Source organism: Rhineura floridana, chromosome 19 (assembly GCF_030035675.1).
Source record: "Rhineura floridana isolate rRhiFlo1 chromosome 19, rRhiFlo1.hap2, whole genome shotgun sequence".
Lineage (NCBI taxonomy): Eukaryota > Metazoa > Chordata > Lepidosauria > Squamata > Rhineuridae > Rhineura > Rhineura floridana.
Genome location: NC_084498.1, coordinates 26086076 through 26104031, shown reverse-complemented (window position 1 = coordinate 26104031; position 17956 = coordinate 26086076). Strand labels below are relative to the sequence as shown.

The window sequence follows — 17956 nt, the reverse complement described above, 5'->3', positions numbered from 1 at the left end:
CTCCGCTGTTATCCAGGTTGCTCAAAAAGATCAGGTCAGAGAAATCTCAAGTAGTGCTGGTAGCCCCTTATTGGCCAAGATGCCCTGGTTTTCAGATATCATCCATCTTGCGAAGTCACCACCATATCATCTTCTGCCAAGTCTGGATCTACTCCACCAGGGTCCTTTCCTCCATCCAGACCCACAGTGGCTTCAGCTGCTTGGAAATTGAGCACAAGTGACTGTAAGAGTCGGGGATTCCATCAGCAGTAGTGGATACCATATTAGTGCCCTTCAACTATCTGTATGAGAGCCAGTGGTTAAGGTGTTGGACTACAACTGTGTTCGAATCCCCACACAGCCATGAAGCTCACTGGGTGACCTTGGGCACGTCACTGCCTCTCACCCTCAGAGGGAGGCAATGGTAAACCCTCTCTGAATACTGCTTACCATGAAAACCCTATTCATAGGGTTGCCATAAGTCGGAATCGACTTGAAGGCAGTCCATGTCCATTTTCAACTATCCGTAGTTATCAGGGTTTGTAGAAGACATTCTCTCATTGGTGTAATAGTCAAGGCATTTTTTTCAAGTCAGTAACTGACCAAAGTGCTATTATTTTTACAAGAAGGTATACTAATGGGTCTGCATCCCAATACACTGAAGAGGCAAATGTCAGCCTTATCTTTGATCACATCGGTAACAGGTTCTGAATTTCTTGGTTCCCATCCCATACTAAAGAGATTTCTCCGTGGAGCAGCAGCCATCAGTCCACTAGTCCAGCACCATTTTCCAACTTGGAATCTACATTCTGTACTTTCTGCCTTACAGAAACCTCCCTTCGAGCCTTTGCCAGCAGTCCTATTAAGGATTCTTTCCTTCAAAGTAAATTTTCTGCTGGCTATTACAACAGCATGTAGGGTGTCTGAGCTACAGGCTCTATCTGTCGAATAGCACCTGTGTATTTTCCACAAAGACAGGGTGGTGCTCAGCACTAACCCAGTATTTGTTCCCAAAGTGAACACGGTCTTCCACAGACAGCAGGAAATAATTCTGCCTTCTTTCTGTCCTAACTCTTCTCACCCCAAAGAGAGGGCATGGCACTCATTAGACGTCAGACAGGCACTGAAGGTATACATTAATAGAACCAATTAGGCGATCCAAGTCCCTATTTGTGTCATTCCACCCTACCACTATGGGCAAAAAAGTTACAAGTTCAACTCTAGCTCATTGGATCAGAGCGTGTATCTCAATAGCAGGCCTTGCACCTGCCATCACCGCTGCGCGCTACAGTGCACTCTACCACATCTGCTGCTATATCAGCAGTTTTCTCAACTAATGATCTGGTAATAGATATTTGCAGGGCAGCAACATGGTCCATGACCAATGGTGTCACAAGACTTTATAAAATTGATGTACATGCCTCGCCAGAGGCAGTGTTTGGGCGCAGGGTTCTGCGACAGGTCTTATTCTCACCTGTGCCTACGTGTGTCCCACCCTAGGTCTGCAGCTTTAGTATGTCCTACTTGGATACCTCTGTCATCCATGAGAGAAGGAACCATTTTTCTTACTGTAAACGGTGTTTCTTCATGGATGACAAGAGGTCTCCAAGGCCCACCCTTTTAGCATTCTGTGCCTTTGTAAATTCCGGTGGCTGGGACTGAGTCAGTGAGTGCCGTGATTCCTTTCTACTATAACTTTATTTGCTGATGATCAGCTGATCTTGTTCCTAACACACTGTGGTATGGTTCAGTATTCTTACTCGCATACTGTGTTTTGGTCCTTGAGGTTTCTGTTGAGGCTGGTCTCAGGCTTTTGCCAGAAATGAACTGAGCTTCAACAAAAGGGGAGGGGCGAAACTATTTGCTGAAGCATTTCCTGTCTCTGAGCTGTAGGGGGAGCTACATTACTCGCTTGAAGACCTCTTGTCATCCATGAAGAAACACTGTTTACGGTGAGAACAACTATTCCTTCGCAAAGTTTTGATACTCTAATGTAACACCACCGCTTATCAGACGAAAAGAAGTTTTAAAATATTTGTGAAATATGGAAACCTGTGACACAATATTTATGTCAAATAACTAATGAAACAGACGACATGGAGTACTTAAGCTTAATAGAATGGTGCCGCTGTAAATCAAGAAGGAAAAATAATAGGGCAATTAATTAAAAGACCAGTGGATTATAATTTTGAGATGTTGGAACTTGTGATAAAATAGGAAAATGGAATGTTTGTGTTTTTAATATATGTGTGGACTTTATAAGTATGATATTGCACATATCGTATGAATTTATTTCATATTAATTTTTTTTCAAAGTAGTCTGTCCAACCACTGTTCTCCTTAAAAGAAATGTGTTTTAGGACCATTAGGAAGAAACTGTTTAGAAAAACACTAATTTTAGGTAGTGCTTTTTAAGATTGCCTGTCCATTTGAGACTGCTTCGCTTCTGCAGGTCATGCTCCGCCAAGCCCAGGACATGGCGCTAACCATGCGCAGAGAGGCAGATGTTAAGAAGAGAATCAAGGAGGCAAAGCATCGGTGAGTGGCACAGAGTTTCAGGACTTGCTTTCTTTCTCTCCAAATAAGTGGCCATAAAGGATCTTGCCGTTCCAAAGGAGTGGCTGGACAACACTTTGAGCCATTAGAAAGCAGCATTTCAGAGTCCCACATAGCTCTTTGCCCCACTCCATGTCCCATAAACCCAAAATAAATCATGTAGAAGAGGAACATGACAGAACAAATTGTGTCAAATACCAGCAATTGTGCAAATTTGTTTTACTTCATGCAGGTTTCATGATTTGAGATTTTCTGCGTGCACAATTTGGATTACCTTGGCCAGGCAGGACACTAGCCAGGGGCCCAGGAGTTTAGAGGGGCCCCTCACTGGCTCCAGCCCAAGGGGAGAAGATGTGGAAAGAAAGCGTGCAGCGGAAGGAAGGCGAGCGAGCAGTGCAAGTGAGCAAGCAGGTGACCCTTGGAGCTGCTTCATGGGAGGCCGCAGCATCGCCACTGTGGTGCCGCCCTTTCCTCCAGGCTTATGTGGTGGTGTGAAGGCGGGCAGGCGAGATCAGGCAGAGAGTGGGCAGTGGCAGGCAGCAGCCTGCGTAAGCCATTTCGTGGGAGGCCTCGGCATTGCTACCGCAAGGCCTTCCTTTCCTCTAGGCTGGGGGGTGCTGGTCCGGGATGGCTCTGGGTCACCCAGGGCGCTGCCTGTTGGCTCACACTACTCACTCACCTTCCCTCTGCTACACGCTTGTTTGTCTTCAGTCCCCATCTTACCCCCTTGGGCTGGGGTCAGTGAGGGGCCTCTCTGAGGTCCCAACCCCCCAGCCAGTGCCCCACCTGGCCCTTTGCTGGAGCCGGGCCTGGCCAAGATAATCCAAATTGCGTGTGCAGAAAACCTCACCTTGCCATGCTTCTCAACATCATGGCATACCCCACCAGGGCAGCGGCTGCTTCCGCTGCTCTTTCCACTAATGTTCCACTAGGAGAGATGCGTAGAGCGGCTACGTAGGTGTCCCCAGACTCTTCTACAAGGCACTGCAAAATTGACAAGATGACCTTGGCGGAGATGGGTTTTGGCAGAAGAGTGCCACAGCACATCCTGCCACCTACATGGTGCACCCTGTAAGAGGGAGTGGCTTAGATATGTAACATGTTTGTATGCTTCCTCTGGCTGGACAGAGAATGAAAGGTTGGTTGCTTGCCCTAAAGATTTCTTCTGGTCTAGTGAGAGGGAGGCATCCAACCCTGCTCTTTGTTTTCAGGCAATTGTCTTAGAATTGGCATTTATGTTACTAATTCATCCTAAAGGGCTCTGTGTGTATGTCCACCCCGTGCCTGCTTTCCCAGGGGAGGTCCTGGCTTTTTCCTTTTTTTTTTACAGTCATTTCCCCCCATCTAGTCTCACGCAACCACTCTCATCTCACACATGGCAATGGGGCAGAACTGAGGCTGAGCCTTCTGAGTGACAGCACAAAAAGAGTTCTAGGTCACATGACCCTACCTGCCTTGGGAAGGGCCAGACATACTCTTGCTAGACCAGAAGGAACCTTCAGGGTTAAGGGACAATCTCCCATTCCCCGGGATCCCAGTATAATAATGGCATAGTCTGCTTTTTACTGTATTGATCCAACTGTTGAACGCATGTCGAAAGGACATTGCTTTACCTGCTCAATGTTTATCATTCCCCTAATGCTTAGCTTCCTATTCCATTTACCTAAGTTAGAAATGAGTCTGGATCACAGTGAAGCAGCAGACTATTAATCCATGAGATGCTTGCATAATAACATGAAGAGTATAGACCAGAGGCAGAGGTGGTGATTATTCAAAGTAGGAAATAGGACCTGGCCAATCCTGATACACTAATCCCTGATGTAACAAAGTAGATGCATGTCTGGACATTACTTTTTTAACAGAAACTTGGGTACCAGAGGTAGGAATAACATTGAAAGAATAGGGATAGGTTCCTACACCCGCTCATAGATGGTGGGAACAGCTTCAACAGGGGTTTTAAAGGGTGCCTACCCAGCACCCACCCACTCACTCCCCCTCATGCTCCTCCTGTGAATCATGTTGGATCCTTCCTTCCCCAGCCCTGGGAGAAAGCAAGAGATCTCTTTAATGCAAAGCAAAGACACAGGCTGGCCAGTTTACTGATAGCAAGACACAGGCTGGTCAGTTTCACCCTAGCAAAGCAAAGGCTTGAAACTTTATGCATAGCAAACACAGGCTGGTCAGTTTCACCTTAAAGCAAAGACATAGGCTTGTCTGTTTATCAATAGCAAAGGTTCATGCTAGTCAGTTTCACCATAAAGCAAAGGCACAGGCTTGTTTGTTTATCAATAGCAAAGGTTCATGCTAGTCAGTTTCACCATAAAGCAAAGGCACAGGCTTGAAAGTTTATCCACAGCAAAGGTTCATGCTAGTCAGTTTCACCATAAAGCAAAGGCACAGGCTTGAAAGTTTATCCATAGCAAAGCAAAGTTGGACAGTTTCACCTTTAAAAAAGCCTTCCTTAAAAGGAGCTTCGTTCCTGGAGGACTGGAATGTCAAATATTGAGCACTTCCACTTATTCCAAATATCAGGCAACGTAGAGGAGGAAAAAGGAGATAACAACATAGAGCGTAAGGGAGAACATGTTTTCACTCTTGCTCAGGGTGGTGTCAAGAGCAGTTTATTGACACACAGTTCCAGGAAAATGGGAGAGACATCAATAGGGGGAAAACATTAATGGTTCTGATCTGTAAAGGCCAACGTAGAATATGGAGATAGTCTTTGAGATTCCCCCAAAACATAGTGTCATGTAATAGAGCAATGTAGCGAATAGGCTTTTTGCGACAGAACAAGTCTTGCACAGAGGAAACCCGGTAAGCGTCCTGCGCTTCAAAGATTTTCATCATAAAATGAGTGGCACCTCCCCCTTAGAATTCCCTCCCCTCAAAGGCACTGCTTTTGCTGTCCTTTTGGCGCCTACTGAAGATCTTCCTCTTCTAACAAGCCTTTTAAGTAGCTGCCTTATCCTTGTCTGAATCTGTATTGGAATTGTTTTTAAGATGTCTTTGGTGCTTTATCATTTGCTTGCCACCTGGCAGAATATGAATTTTATAAATAATAATTTAGCAAAAAGCATTTATTCTTGTCATGCATGGGCAGGCCCTCATCTGCCCACGCTCACCCTTTCCTCATCCACACAGCTAATTAACCTGTCATTTTACTTTCAGCAGGTATCCACAATATATTTCCTTCACTAGTTGGAAGCATTTGATCTGTGTGTCCTAAGCACCAAGAACTATTGAGTGTCCCTGTTCTGTGTCGATGGGCTTCCAGACTCAGCTGGTGTCTTTTATCAGAACAGCGCTAGGTTTTCCTTGACTTTGGTTCTTTACATCTTTGTCACAGAGCCTTGAAGGAGCCAAAAATGCTGACCTTCATATTTGGCGTGAACATAGAGCAGCGGCACTTGGATGGGATGTTTGTCTATAACTGCAGCCGACTGATTAAGATGTATGAGAAGGTGGGCCCGCAGCTGGAGGGTGGCATGTGAGTTCTTTGCAGAGACCTCCGGTTAACTCTTGCCTTAAGAACAGAGGACCTCTTTCTACAGTAAAGTGAATCGGCCTATTTCCTGTTATGGAAAACTTGGATTTTTCCCCCCGTATATGTGAGGCTTGACCATCCCCTAATCCTCCACTTCTAGAACCATTTTGATCTATGCGGGGCTGTGAGTCTTCTTTACTTTTTTTAAAAAAGAAAAAAAATCCAAGCCCAGGCAATCAAAATTCTGCAACTTGTAAATGGAAATCGGGCTAATGCATTTTATTATTTTTCTGCAAGCTTTATTCCGTTCTTACTTCCTTGGTGTTTTCTAGTTTTGTCATTCGTGGAAAGGGGCGAGGGCCTGTGCAGGGCATTGAAGCGCCACTCTTGACCTTTGGAGATCTTAGCTTCCTCTCGCATACCTCCAAATCGACCTTTGAAGCCATGAGGGCTAGAAACTTTTAAAATGAAATGTGAGATCAACCAGCATCATGGAATACACACAGCCCCGGAAGTTGGTTGGATCCCTCAGTTAGTTGGCTTCCAAACAAAGGCTAAGCTTTTCCCCTCCTCCTTCAGAAGCAGATTCTCTCTTATCCTCTGCTACATCTCACTGTCTGCCTCCGGTGCTCGGCTTCCACCCCAGTTCTGTAAAGCCACTCAGTAAGCGGAGTACCCCATCTGTTGGCCAGCTTCCTCCTGAACCCTTGCAAGCTTCCTTTGTTTCCCTTAATGTAGGGATGGGGAGAGAACTGAAGAGCTGCCCCAAAAGGTCCAAACTGCCATGCTTAACAAATGACTTTCTTTTCCTTGGAATGATTTTGTCAAATCCCATGATAAGGAGTGCAATATTTAAGAGTTGCACTGCTGATAACCCAGCTAGATTCTCCAGCCATTGCCCCCCAAACTGTCTCTTCGATGCAGTGTAGCCAAATGTCACAACCCTTTCAAATCTGGAGGGAGGGGGAATCTACCTCTTCCTAGTTCTCTTTTAGTTATAGATTCAAATTAGAATCTACATCCATAAAAATAAGAAAAGCCTGGCTGCTAGATCAGGCCAAAGGCCCATCTGGTCAAGCATCCTGTTCTCGCAGTGTCCAACCAGGTGCCCCAGTAGGAAGCCTGAAAGCAGAAATATACATTCAAAGGAAAACTTCTCTTTTCCTTCTGATTGCATGCGGGTTATTAAATATATTGTTAAGAGTAACTAATCCATTGTTGTGGGCTTTGCATCTATGTGCTGAGTTACAGCTTCTAAATTGTCATAGGGTGCCCTGAACCCAGCTTCCCAGAGTTCAGACCTCAAGGAAACAGAGATTCCAGGCAGGGAAGTGCAGTGTTCATAAGAAGAGAAGGCAAATTGACAGAGTCGATATGAGGAGTGTGGATCATTTATTTATTTATTATTTGATTTATATCCCACCCTTCCCAGCAGGAGCCCATAGTGCTAAACTGACCATATTTACAACTTGGCAGAGAGCATTTGCTCTATGCAGTGTATAGGTGTTGACAGAGAAATTAACTTGTTGGAGCACTCTTTTTTTAGTAGAGTCAGGCTTGGTTAGTCCTTGGATGGGAGACCGCCTGGGAATACCAGCTGCCGTAGGCTTAGAAGAAGGCAATGGTAAACCACCTCTGAACACCTCACCATGAAAACCCTATGAATATATATATATATATAAAAAGATTTATAGGGTTGTCGTAAGTTGTAATAGACTTGAAGGCATATAACAACAACAATTTCCTTTTAGGAGGACATTATTTCAGGGAACCATCTGTCTGTGTTGCCCAGAGATGTGTGTGTGCAACTGATGGTTAATGGAAACCAATGCATGTTCTTACTCTATGCTTTAAGTTGGATTCCTGCACTGAGGAGAGGGTTGCACTGACCTTATAGGCCCCTTCCAACTCTACTGTTCTATGATTCTTTGTGACACAGCAATAACTAGCCATAGGAAGCTGCCTTGTGCTGAACATTGGTCCATCTTGCTCAGTGTTGCCTACACTGACTGGCAACAACTCTCCAGGGTCTCTCTCCCAGCCCTCCCTGGAGACTCCTGGTGCCTTCTGCATGCAAAGTGGATGCTCGTGTCACAGAGTTACAGCCCTTCCCCATAATGCACGTCACTGCCTGGAATGTTTTGTCTGTGAATAAACCTCACGGCTGTTTTAACAGCCAGTTTTGTTCATTCCTTGGGAACCAGTTTGCTGGAGCCTCCAATTGCATCAAGCCTTTTTAATTATGCCATCCTTAACTTTTGTAAAATGCTCCTCTCCATGTACTCTTAACCGGACCGGGTTCATGTTTGCCATAGTGGGAGGGTGGGAGTCTTTCAGTACGGTCTCCTCAGGCCAGGCCAGTGTGTCACTGTGTGGTGTTTTCCCCCCAAAGGGCATGTGGTGGAGTTGTAGGGGTGGTAGACGTCCCTTACCTGGTTTTGGAGCCAACGCACAACAAGCAGGACTTTGCGGATGCCAAAGAGTATCGACACTTGCTGAGGGCGATGGGGGAACATTTGGCTCAGTACTGGAAGGATGTTGAGATTGGTAAGAAGGCCCTTTCTAGTCATTCATTCAAGTATTTATCAACTGCACATTTCATAATGTTGCATATGCACATTTTTTAAAAACGCAGTAAAAAGTTTAAACTGGCAAATGCTTCAGTTAAACGCTGGTTGTCAAAGAATCTCAGGTTTGAAAGTCTTGTCTGAATAATACAATATTGAGAAGATGTCTAAAACCAAGCAGGAACAGCTCCTGCCAAGCCTTTGTTGGCAAGGCATTCCACAGGGCGGGTTGTGCCACGCTTAAGTCTTGGTCCCTGGTAAAGGACAGCCAAACTTCAGGGGCATGTGGGATCACCAGAAGTGCCCCATCAGAAGATCTCCATTATTGAGGGTGGAGAATAAGGGTTCAGGCAGCCCTTGCAACTCAGTGGGAGTGTTGGGCCTGGAAGGGAGATCCTCGGCACAGGAAAGAGACCGTGAATAGTACTTCACATCATGGATGAGCGTGTTTGCTCATCTTGATGTTTTCTTTTTACAAAAACCTCCAGCTCAGAAAGGTATAAGCAAGTTCTGGGATGACTTTGGCTATTTGTCTGCTAACTGGAATCAGCCTCCATCAAATGAATTGCGGTACAAGCGGCGGAGAGCTATGGAGATCCCCACTACCATTCAGTGTGGTAAGTCTGGCTGGGCTGAGATTCCAGCATCCCGGGGTTGGAAGGGCAATCTGTGTTGTCGTAGCCACCAGCGACTGCTTAGGCAGCAACACAAAAGCCCCTTCCTCCATTTTCCCCTGTAGCTCTGCCTTGGGAACCGAGATCTTCTGTATAGAAGGAGGGCCGAGTCCTGTCCTGACGATGTTGCCAAGTATAGCAAGCAAAGATACAATGAGCATATGAGATCTGTATATACCATTCTTATCTGCAGTCTTAAAAAATGGGTGATTCTTTTAAAAGTTTACTTATGACTCGCTTCTCTTGAAGTATCCTGAAGAAGTTTACAGTATAGCAATGTATTTTTAGAAACGCATATATAAAAACAGTTAAAGCAATTGCATACTTGATGCACAGTAGCATTCCCAAGAGCTTCAGGTGGGCCTCGTCTGCAGGTGGGCTTTTTTCCCAGCAGGCTTTGCAATTTGCTGATTGCGCGGTGTGTTGTGTCAACAGACGTGTGTCTGAAATGGCGGACCCTCCCTTTCCAGCTCAGCTCTGTGGAGCAAGATTTTCCAGATGCCTGGGTATGCTCCATAAACCCTGATCCTGAACAGGACAGGTGAGTCTGTTATGAAGCTCTCTGAGCATTCTTCAGTTCAGTCGTCCACACGACAATCTGTTAAAACTAGCAACATCCAGAGGGCCACAGGTACTCCGTCCCTGGTATATTTGGTACTAGGTGAAGGCTTTTTGTTGACCCAAGCCTTTTTAAAAAAAATAATTACCATCTCGGCTTCTCAATCTGCTGTTTGGCTTTCATTATGTATCCACGTTAAACTGTTTTGTTTCTTCCACTCCCAGGAAGAACAATTATATGCTGCTTTCTGTTGTCTTGATATTTGTATGTTGGTTTGGGGTTTATCTTTTCTGTGAGCCATCGAGAGAGCATATGTTGTCGGCAAGGCTAGCTCCAAAGGTTATGGTGGGGAAGTAGCGCTTCGCTTCCGCGGCAGGGCCTGCCACGGATCGCAGTGAGGGAGCTGCTTGCCAGCCCACCTGTGCCCACCTGCTCACCCTCCGCTGTCCGTGCCCACCCCCCACCCGCTCACCTCACTCACTCGCCCGCCCCCTGCCTGCTCACAGGGGCTGGCCCTGGTTGTAGGCCTGCCATGTAATTACAGTGGAATAAAGTACAAATTATCCTGGCGAGTAAGGCATTGAAGGCATGGAACTGGTGTGTGCATCTGGGCCCGGAAGGAGGGGTCGAGAGAGTAAATGTACAATTTCTTCTCCAGCACCTAGGAACTTGGGAGTGGTGCCCTCCATCAGTTAGTGGGAAAGGCCATGCTTGTGTATGTGCCTCCAGGGATCACTCTGAAACAAAATATCACTTGTGGGCAGGAGTGTAGTCATTCAGAGTCTTGGAGGTCTTAGAACCTTTACTTTTCTGGAAGCAGGGTCCCTATGTCTCCAGCATCCTATGAGTCAATCCACATGAAGGGGGAGTATGCTAGCCACTGAGAAGAGTCTTCTAACATGTTTGCTTGTCCTTTTCTGCGGTTTGAAGCTAATCAGAATAAAAGGAGGAAAGAGCCACTGAGAAAATTCTCAGTAACTAACACTGTCCCCTTTCATACTTATTTGGCTGCTCGAGATGTCTTTGTTGTCAGAGAAGGCATTAACAAAGATCTCATCCTCAACCCAGAATTAAAAAAAACATTGGAGGGGGCGTGGCTATGATTATCATGAAGGGACCCTGCACTTCTGATTTTGCCACTACAGTACGACTTGTGGGGAAAAACAAATTCCTGCAGACCCAGATGTTCAGGTTCCCTTTGAAAGATCATGCAGTGATCAAGGCAGCATGAACCAGAACATTAGAAGCGCCTGGCTGCTGGATCAGGCCAGTAGCTCTTCTAGTCCAGCATCTTGTTCTCACAGTGGCCAACCAGAAGCCCATTATGGGAAACCCGCAAGCAGGACCCGAGTGCAACAGCAGCATGGGTGTGACAACTTGAACTGATCCTTTTTCCTTTCTTTTTTGTCTTTTTGTTTGTTACAGGGAGGAGGGTGTATGATGTTAGAAGTTTAGACTCTGGACAGGGCAGGCAGGTCCCAGCCTTGGTCTGGGTTGTCCTTTTTTATGCCCTTTCAAATGTTTTCACTCTTTCTTCACCTTGTTGAGGCCTGCCTGCTGTCTTTTTCTTTGCCCTCGCAGATGTGAAGCTCCAGAGCAAAAGCAGAAGGTTCCCCTGTGCGTGCTGAGGAAGGAGAAGTCGCACGAAGACAAGCAGAAAGAGCTGACGGAGAAGATTCGCCAGCACGAGGAGAAGCTGAAAGCCATGCAGGCAAGTTGGGAGGGTGGACCCTACCACACCTGCAGGATGCTGCATCCTTCGCCAGAAGCCCCGTCAATTCAGTGGTTTATTTAAAGTGAGCCTCTTGTCAGTATGTAGCAAGGGTGCTCAAGCTCACACATATCCATCTGTTGACAACTGCGGCGTCAAGTCATGCTTTGCATGTGTGAATGAGCCACAGCTGGATAGAATTGTCATGAAGTTAGTTCACGCAGGCCGCTTTGAGGCATTCGAGGCTGGTTCCTATATATATGTTTGCCACTTCACTGTAAAATAGGGCCAAACCAAAACATGTCCCTCCTCCCCACATGCCTCCAATGTTTCCACCATTTTTTAGGTGGCAAAATGGGAGGGGAGGGAATTGCAGATTATTTTTCAGAGGAGGGAGAGAATTCTGGGGGTCTTGTGGGCTACACTAGCTTCCACCACCCTGGAACGTTTACCAGCGGCTTTCTCACCTCCTTGGAACAATGTTCAGCCCTCCATCCCTGGAACATCACTGCATGACCTCTGGAGCAAGGACCTAGCCGAGGAGTGGCAGCCACTGACTACTAGGAAAATCTAGGGGCAATGGAGGCCTCCTCCCCACAAAAAAAAAATGCAAGGGGGCTTCACCTGCTTTTGTGGCTCTACATCCCCTAAAATGGAGAATTTTTAGCTCAGTCCTACATAACAGCAAGTGTCGTTTGAGCCTGTCATACTTGCATTGCATGGAGGGTGGTATGATTTTTCCTTATTAATTCACCTATTCAGCTGCCAACATTACATATGTGTGCGAACTAATCCCTTAGTTTTGCAGTAGCCTGTCTGAAAAGATTAAACCTGGGTGGGGTTTCACTGAGTCAGTGGAGGGGGACTATTGAAAATTCCCAGGAACGGAGAGGGTCACTATTTGGGCCACTGTTTGCTGAGGGAGTAGGGTTTCAAGTAAGCAAAGGCCGTTTGTAACATGATGCCCTGGTTCCAATCCTTCTGCTCCAGAAAATGACTCCCGTACATTCTCGGGCTGACGTGAACAAGCTGCCCCTGGACGTCACCACCCGGCCTGTGCTAGAGGTGAGTGCCCCCTCTCCTCCTCTCCCACTGCTGCATGCAGACGTGCTCTCTGCAGTTAGCAAGAGCTAACCTGGTTCTTTCTGTCCTTGCAGAACCCAGACTCACTGAGCAGGCCACCACGGCCACGCTCTCCCCCTCTGCCGGATGTGATTAGAAATGCTCCTAGCAGGTCTCTGGCCACGGCCCTGCCGTCTCCCTCAGCCAGCAGGTCCACCAGCCAACAGAAGAAGGAGCCCCCACCTCGCCCAGCCATTAACTGCTCTAAGCCACAAAACACAGTGCCCAGGGAAGAATCTAGCCTTTCCAGGGGACAGCCTCACATGGTGGCACCTGGGAGGTCAACATCCGCCTTTGTAAGGCCTGTGTCCAAACCTGTAGCAGGTGGGAAGATGCCCCCTATGCCTCTTCAGAACTCTAAGAGCCACCCTAGAGACCCCAGCCCAAAATATGTCAAGGTGCAACTTCCACCAAGGAAACCACCACTCGTCAAGCACCCCCAGGTGAGATTCCTCTTTCTAAAAATTTGGGGGAGAAGCTCGCTCGCTCGCTCGCTCGCTCTCACCACCCCTTACATTTTCACACAGGTTTATGTGAGTCCTAAAAAAATGCTTTAGATTTGCCTTTGCCAACGTGGTGCCCTCTAGATGTTTTGAACTGCAACTCCCATCAGCCCCAGGGAGCATTGGAGTTGTAGTCCAAAACATCTGAAGGGCGCCAAGTTGGCAAAGATGGCTTTGATTATTTGTTTTGTTTATTTAGAAAAACCAAGTCTTTTAGATTTGAGCATTCAGGGAGCCCACTCTAGACTTCCAGTGGCGGTGATTAAAAGGCAGAACTAGATGTTATGCTTCACGCTGGATTCCTGCCAAAAATGTTCAGGCACTGTAACATTTCAGCAGAGTTTACACGCCATTGATTGGTTGATTAAATTGATATGCTGCCTTTTTGCCAAGGCACCCAATGTGGCTTAATTATAAAATACCAAAATACTTCATGCAATGCATAAACTTTGAAGATAGTGTGTCTCAGAGTGCTAGTTGCTGGGAATTGCAAGTGCTGTTGTGCTCATGTCCTGCTTTTGGGCTTCCCATCATCAACTGGTTAGCGGTTGAGAGAACGGGATGCTGGACGAGGCGAGCTCCCTTTGGCCTGCCCCAGCTGGGCTCTCACGGTCACCAGCTTTGCATGCAGAAGGCCCCACCTTCAGCCCTCAGCCTCTCCAGGTAATGTGCTCTACCTGAAACGCTGGACAGCTCCTGCCAGTCAGTGTGGGCAGAACTGAGCTAGATGGGCCCGACGGTCTGTGTCAGCTTTTTTTGTTCATATAGCTGCTTAATGCTGACACTTCTGCATACCCGCCTTTTGGAAATGAAGAAAGTGCGCCCATGTTGTCTGTGGAGTAATGGACATTCCTGTGGTTGTTGGGGGGGGGTGTTTCATCTCTGCAGGCATCAAGTTCCCTGAAGAGGAACGTTAGCACCGTAGAGGATGAGTTGGAAGAGGAAATCGGGCCAAGGAAAGAGAAAAGGAAGCACAGCAGACATGTGACAGTAAAAGAAGAGGACTCCAATGAGGTAGAGGTGGAAGTGAGTGAGGAGTTTGGAAGCCCAGTTTTGCCATTCACAGTCATTAAAAATGGCAAATTTAGGATTTGAACCTGAGTCTCCCTGTTCCTAACCCAACAATACAGGCTGTAGCTCAGTGGTAGAGAGCATCTGCTGTGCATGCAGAAGGCCCCAGGTTCAATCCCTGGCATCTCCAGGTAGGGCTGGGAGAAACTCTCTGTCTGAAACCCTGGAGAGCCATTGCTGGCAATACTGGACCAGACAGACCAATGGTCTGACTCGTCATAAGGCAGCTGCTTCTGTCCCCATTTGGTGGCGCCTTCTGTCACTGATGACTGTTTATGTTCCTGTTTGGAAATTCCCTGCCTTTGCTATGCTTTACCCTGACGCCAGTCTGCAAATGGGATCCCACAGTGCAGTGTGTCTGTGTGCAGTCATTACTCAAGTAACCCCGCAGTGCAGGTTGCATGAAATGCTTGCAGTTGATAGAAAATGGGTATGCATGTTTGCAGCCATGCACAAAGACTCTATAGGCTTTGTTCTGGATGCTAAATGGCTGCAAGGCTGTTGCATTTAAGCAATATAATAATATTTTACTCCACAAATACCTTTTGTCTGTTTATCACCAGCTAAAAGCTTGAGTGCAAATGAAAATGCCCACATACAGTGTTTTGTTCAATTCTAAAGCTTGCCTTTTGTTGGGTCCTTGTTTTTTTTAGCTAGTAAAAGAGCTTGATACTGAGTCTTAATTTATTTGAACTCTCTGCTTTCAGCTCACAGAAAGTGCAGGGGAAGAGGAATTAGCAGAACTGAAAAGAGTACAAAAAGGTAAAAAAAATAAATAGGTTGGTCTCTACACCTGCTAGATTCTTGTGTAGGAGCAAAATTCCAAAATACCGATTGCAGGGTTGGGGCACATCTCTTTAATATCAGTTTAGATTATAATCCAGATTAAACTCAATCCTCTAGGCCAGGGGTTCTTAACCTGGGCTTCAGGGGGTCTGTGAACTGGGTGCAAACTTTTGTTTGCGCCTTTTACGTGCATTTTTCTAGGGAGGAGGTCCATCATCAGATTCTCAAAGGGGCCACAACCCAAAAAAGGTTAAGAACCACTACTCTAGGCTCTGTGAACGTAGCCAGTTGCATCGTGAGGAGAGATGTGAAGGCCTTGGGGGTGGGGAGATGGAAGAATAGGCGGGGCGACAACTTTTTTTCCCTGAAAAAACTGGAGGGAAGCTTTTTCCCCTAATGCTTAAGTTTTTTTTCTGGGCCTTCATGCCTCTAATTGTGAATAATCTTTAGAGCTGCATGAGACTGAACTTTGGGATCAAGCTGTATCTCAGGCTAGTATGTTGCACGTTAAGAGATATAACCTGTGTTCTATATTAAACCTCAGTCCTGTACTGAAACAATTCTGTGCCGTTCCCAATTTTATTATTGTGGCTGTTATCCCATATTAAGTGAATCTTGAGATGGGCTCTTACAAGACCTTAAAGAGGACACCAGAGTCTTGTTTATTTTGGAAACCGATGCTTGATATTAGCCTTTCGGCCTTTTGCCCTTCTGTGCTTCTCAGATAAAGGGCAGCACGTGGAAGTCCGAGTGAACAAGGAGTGGTTCACGGGCCGAGTTACAGCTGTGGAGGTGGGCAAGAAAGCAGTCCGCTGGAAAGTGAAGTTTGATTATGTCCCAACAGATACCACTCCAAGAGATCGCTGGTAAGTTTTGCCTATTGGGATGCGGGTGGTGGTGTGGTGGCCTCTGGCATCATCTCATCCTAGCCAATGTCTGATGGAAGCAAGTTCCGTGTTGGAAGAGAGCTTTTTGTACGGCAGGGATTGTTGTGTAGTCACTGCTGTTGCTAGGGAAATGTAGACAGACAGGAAAGTTTAAAAACCTGCCATGTAGCTTAGAGGCTGTCCTTTCCTGATACAAGCGCCCTTTTTCTCCTCCTCCATAAAACGTGAAGAAACTGAGATTCTCCGGATGATGAATTCTGCACCTAGTGTTGCATTCTGTGGCTCTTTTTCCTGCAGAATCACAGCATTCATCCAGTCCTGAGAGTAAGTAGCTTGGTTCTGTATCATGCCTGAGAATTCGCAGCATCTCCGTTTCAATAGATTATAGCTGCATGGTTCTGCATCACCATAAGCTGGTCTGCTAAGAGAGATTGTTGTAGAGTTTAATTCCTTCTCGTGATTATAATTGATTGAGGGAGAGCAGGAATGTGCTTTCTAGCCTCACCCCCACCATTTTATCCCTGCCTTCATTGCCCTCCAGAACAATTCCCAGAATGCTTTAATAGTCTGTCCCTCTTACCAGAGAACCTTGGGAATTGTAGCTCTCTCTGTGAGGGCAATAGGGGCCTCCTAACAGCTCTTAGCACCCTTAACAAACGACACTTCTCAGAATACTTTGGGAGAAGCCCTGAGTGTTTAAAGTGGTATAATACTGCTTTAAATACATAGTGCAGATGGGCCCCTAATCACGTCAGAGACCTGAATGCCCGAATTGGGCCTTTGTGTGTTCTGAACTGCTTGTTGTTTCACCTTGCTGTGTAAAACATCTTCCGTACCCAGAGAATAGCAGTCTGTCTTGTCAGTTGGTCATGGAGAGGTAGCCAAGACTACTTCTAGGGTCTTTTGGAGCGGCAAAGACTTCCTGTGACATGCCTGTCACTCCCTTCAGGGTAGAGAGAGGCAGTGAGGATGTTCGGCTGATGAAGCCTCCCTCTCCAGAACTGCGAAGCCCAGGCATGCAGCAGCAGCAGGAAGTTGTGGCAGCCAAACCCTCCACCTCTGAGTGTGTCCGAACCGAGCCAGACACCACCGCTTCTAGCAGTGGCCACGAAACGGTGGACTTGCTAGCCCAATCTCTCCGGTGAGCCTCTTTCCTATCTTTGCTGATTCATAGCTGTTGACTTAATACTTGGTTGTTGATGTGGTGTCCTCATTGCAGCTGACCTGTTCTTAAGTGCCCTGGAGCCTTCTTGGTTTGGGGCATAAAGTGCAAAGTGAATTAATAATCTGTGCGTTCTGCAAACCTGTATTAATTAACTACTGCAAACTGAGCAACTTTACGCAAGGTATTCCGGCTTCGTGGAGGCTTCGCCCAGCATTGCCGCACAATCTTTGGAAGCATTTCTTCATAGTCATAAGGACTTAAAACTTGGCTCTTGTAATAAAAAGAGGGAAGATTAGACTTCCTAGAAGCTGAATTCTGCACTCTGTGAAATATTCTGTGCTTCTCCTGTGTGCTTTTACAGAATTCCAGACTTGCAGCGCACACATAGCCTTGTTCTTCTTAGCCTATTTGTTTCTGTTTGTTTGAGTAGGAATTGCTTGCGGTACTTCCTGCCCCCAAATTTCCCCATCTCCAAGAAGGATCTGAGTGCCATGAATTCAGAAGAGTTGGCGGCTTTCCCTCTGGTAAGTCCTGCACTTCTGGCTGGGGCAGGATGTGAACTGATGTCATTGGTAACATTCTTATTCTCTACGCTGCTGGCGGTCAGTTGTAAGAGACGTAGATTTCTTCCCCTTTAGCTCAGTGTCACATTGACATTATTAGGACTGTTTTGGGGGTCAGTGCTTATATCGCCGTCCATAATAGTTACCGTTTAATGTTTATAAAGCGTCTAAATTAGGAGCTGAACACTCAAATTCTAAATTGAACATGGCATACAGAGGAGAGGAAGGGTTGGTTGGTGCTTATATTTTGTGCTAATTTATGACAAAAGCATTAACCTTAGTCAGAACCCGGGTGCCTGAACCAAACGTTGTCCATCATCCACAGGAGA

The 17956-nt window shown here is 46.4% G+C and overlaps 1 protein-coding gene across 5 annotated transcripts in view; it reads left to right on the top strand.

Annotated features, from left to right (window-relative positions):
* MORC2 (MORC family CW-type zinc finger 2) overlaps positions 1–17956 on the top strand; it is a 52599-nt gene that overhangs the window by 31127 nt on the left and 3516 nt on the right. For 3 of the 5 annotated variants that reach the window (XM_061603227.1, XM_061603229.1, XM_061603230.1), the window contains 13 exons: positions 2432–2517; positions 5882–6022; positions 8412–8566; positions 9075–9203; positions 9696–9801; positions 11401–11530; positions 12521–12595; positions 12688–13095; positions 14044–14181; positions 14934–14988; positions 15737–15878; positions 16849–17040; positions 17495–17588. In XM_061603227.1, coding sequence (XP_061459211.1) covers positions 2432–2517; positions 5882–6022; positions 8412–8566; positions 9075–9203; positions 9696–9801; positions 11401–11530; positions 12521–12595; positions 12688–13095; positions 14044–14181; positions 14934–14988; positions 15737–15878; positions 16849–17040; positions 17495–17588 — 1851 coding nt within the window. Of the gene's footprint in view, positions 1–2431; positions 2518–5881; positions 6023–8411; positions 8567–9074; positions 9204–9695; positions 9802–11400; positions 11531–12520; positions 12596–12687; positions 13096–14043; positions 14182–14933; positions 14989–15736; positions 15879–16129; positions 16224–16848; positions 17041–17494; positions 17589–17956 lie in introns of those variants that run through there. The other 2 variants (XM_061603228.1, XM_061603231.1) reach the window with 2 other exon arrangements.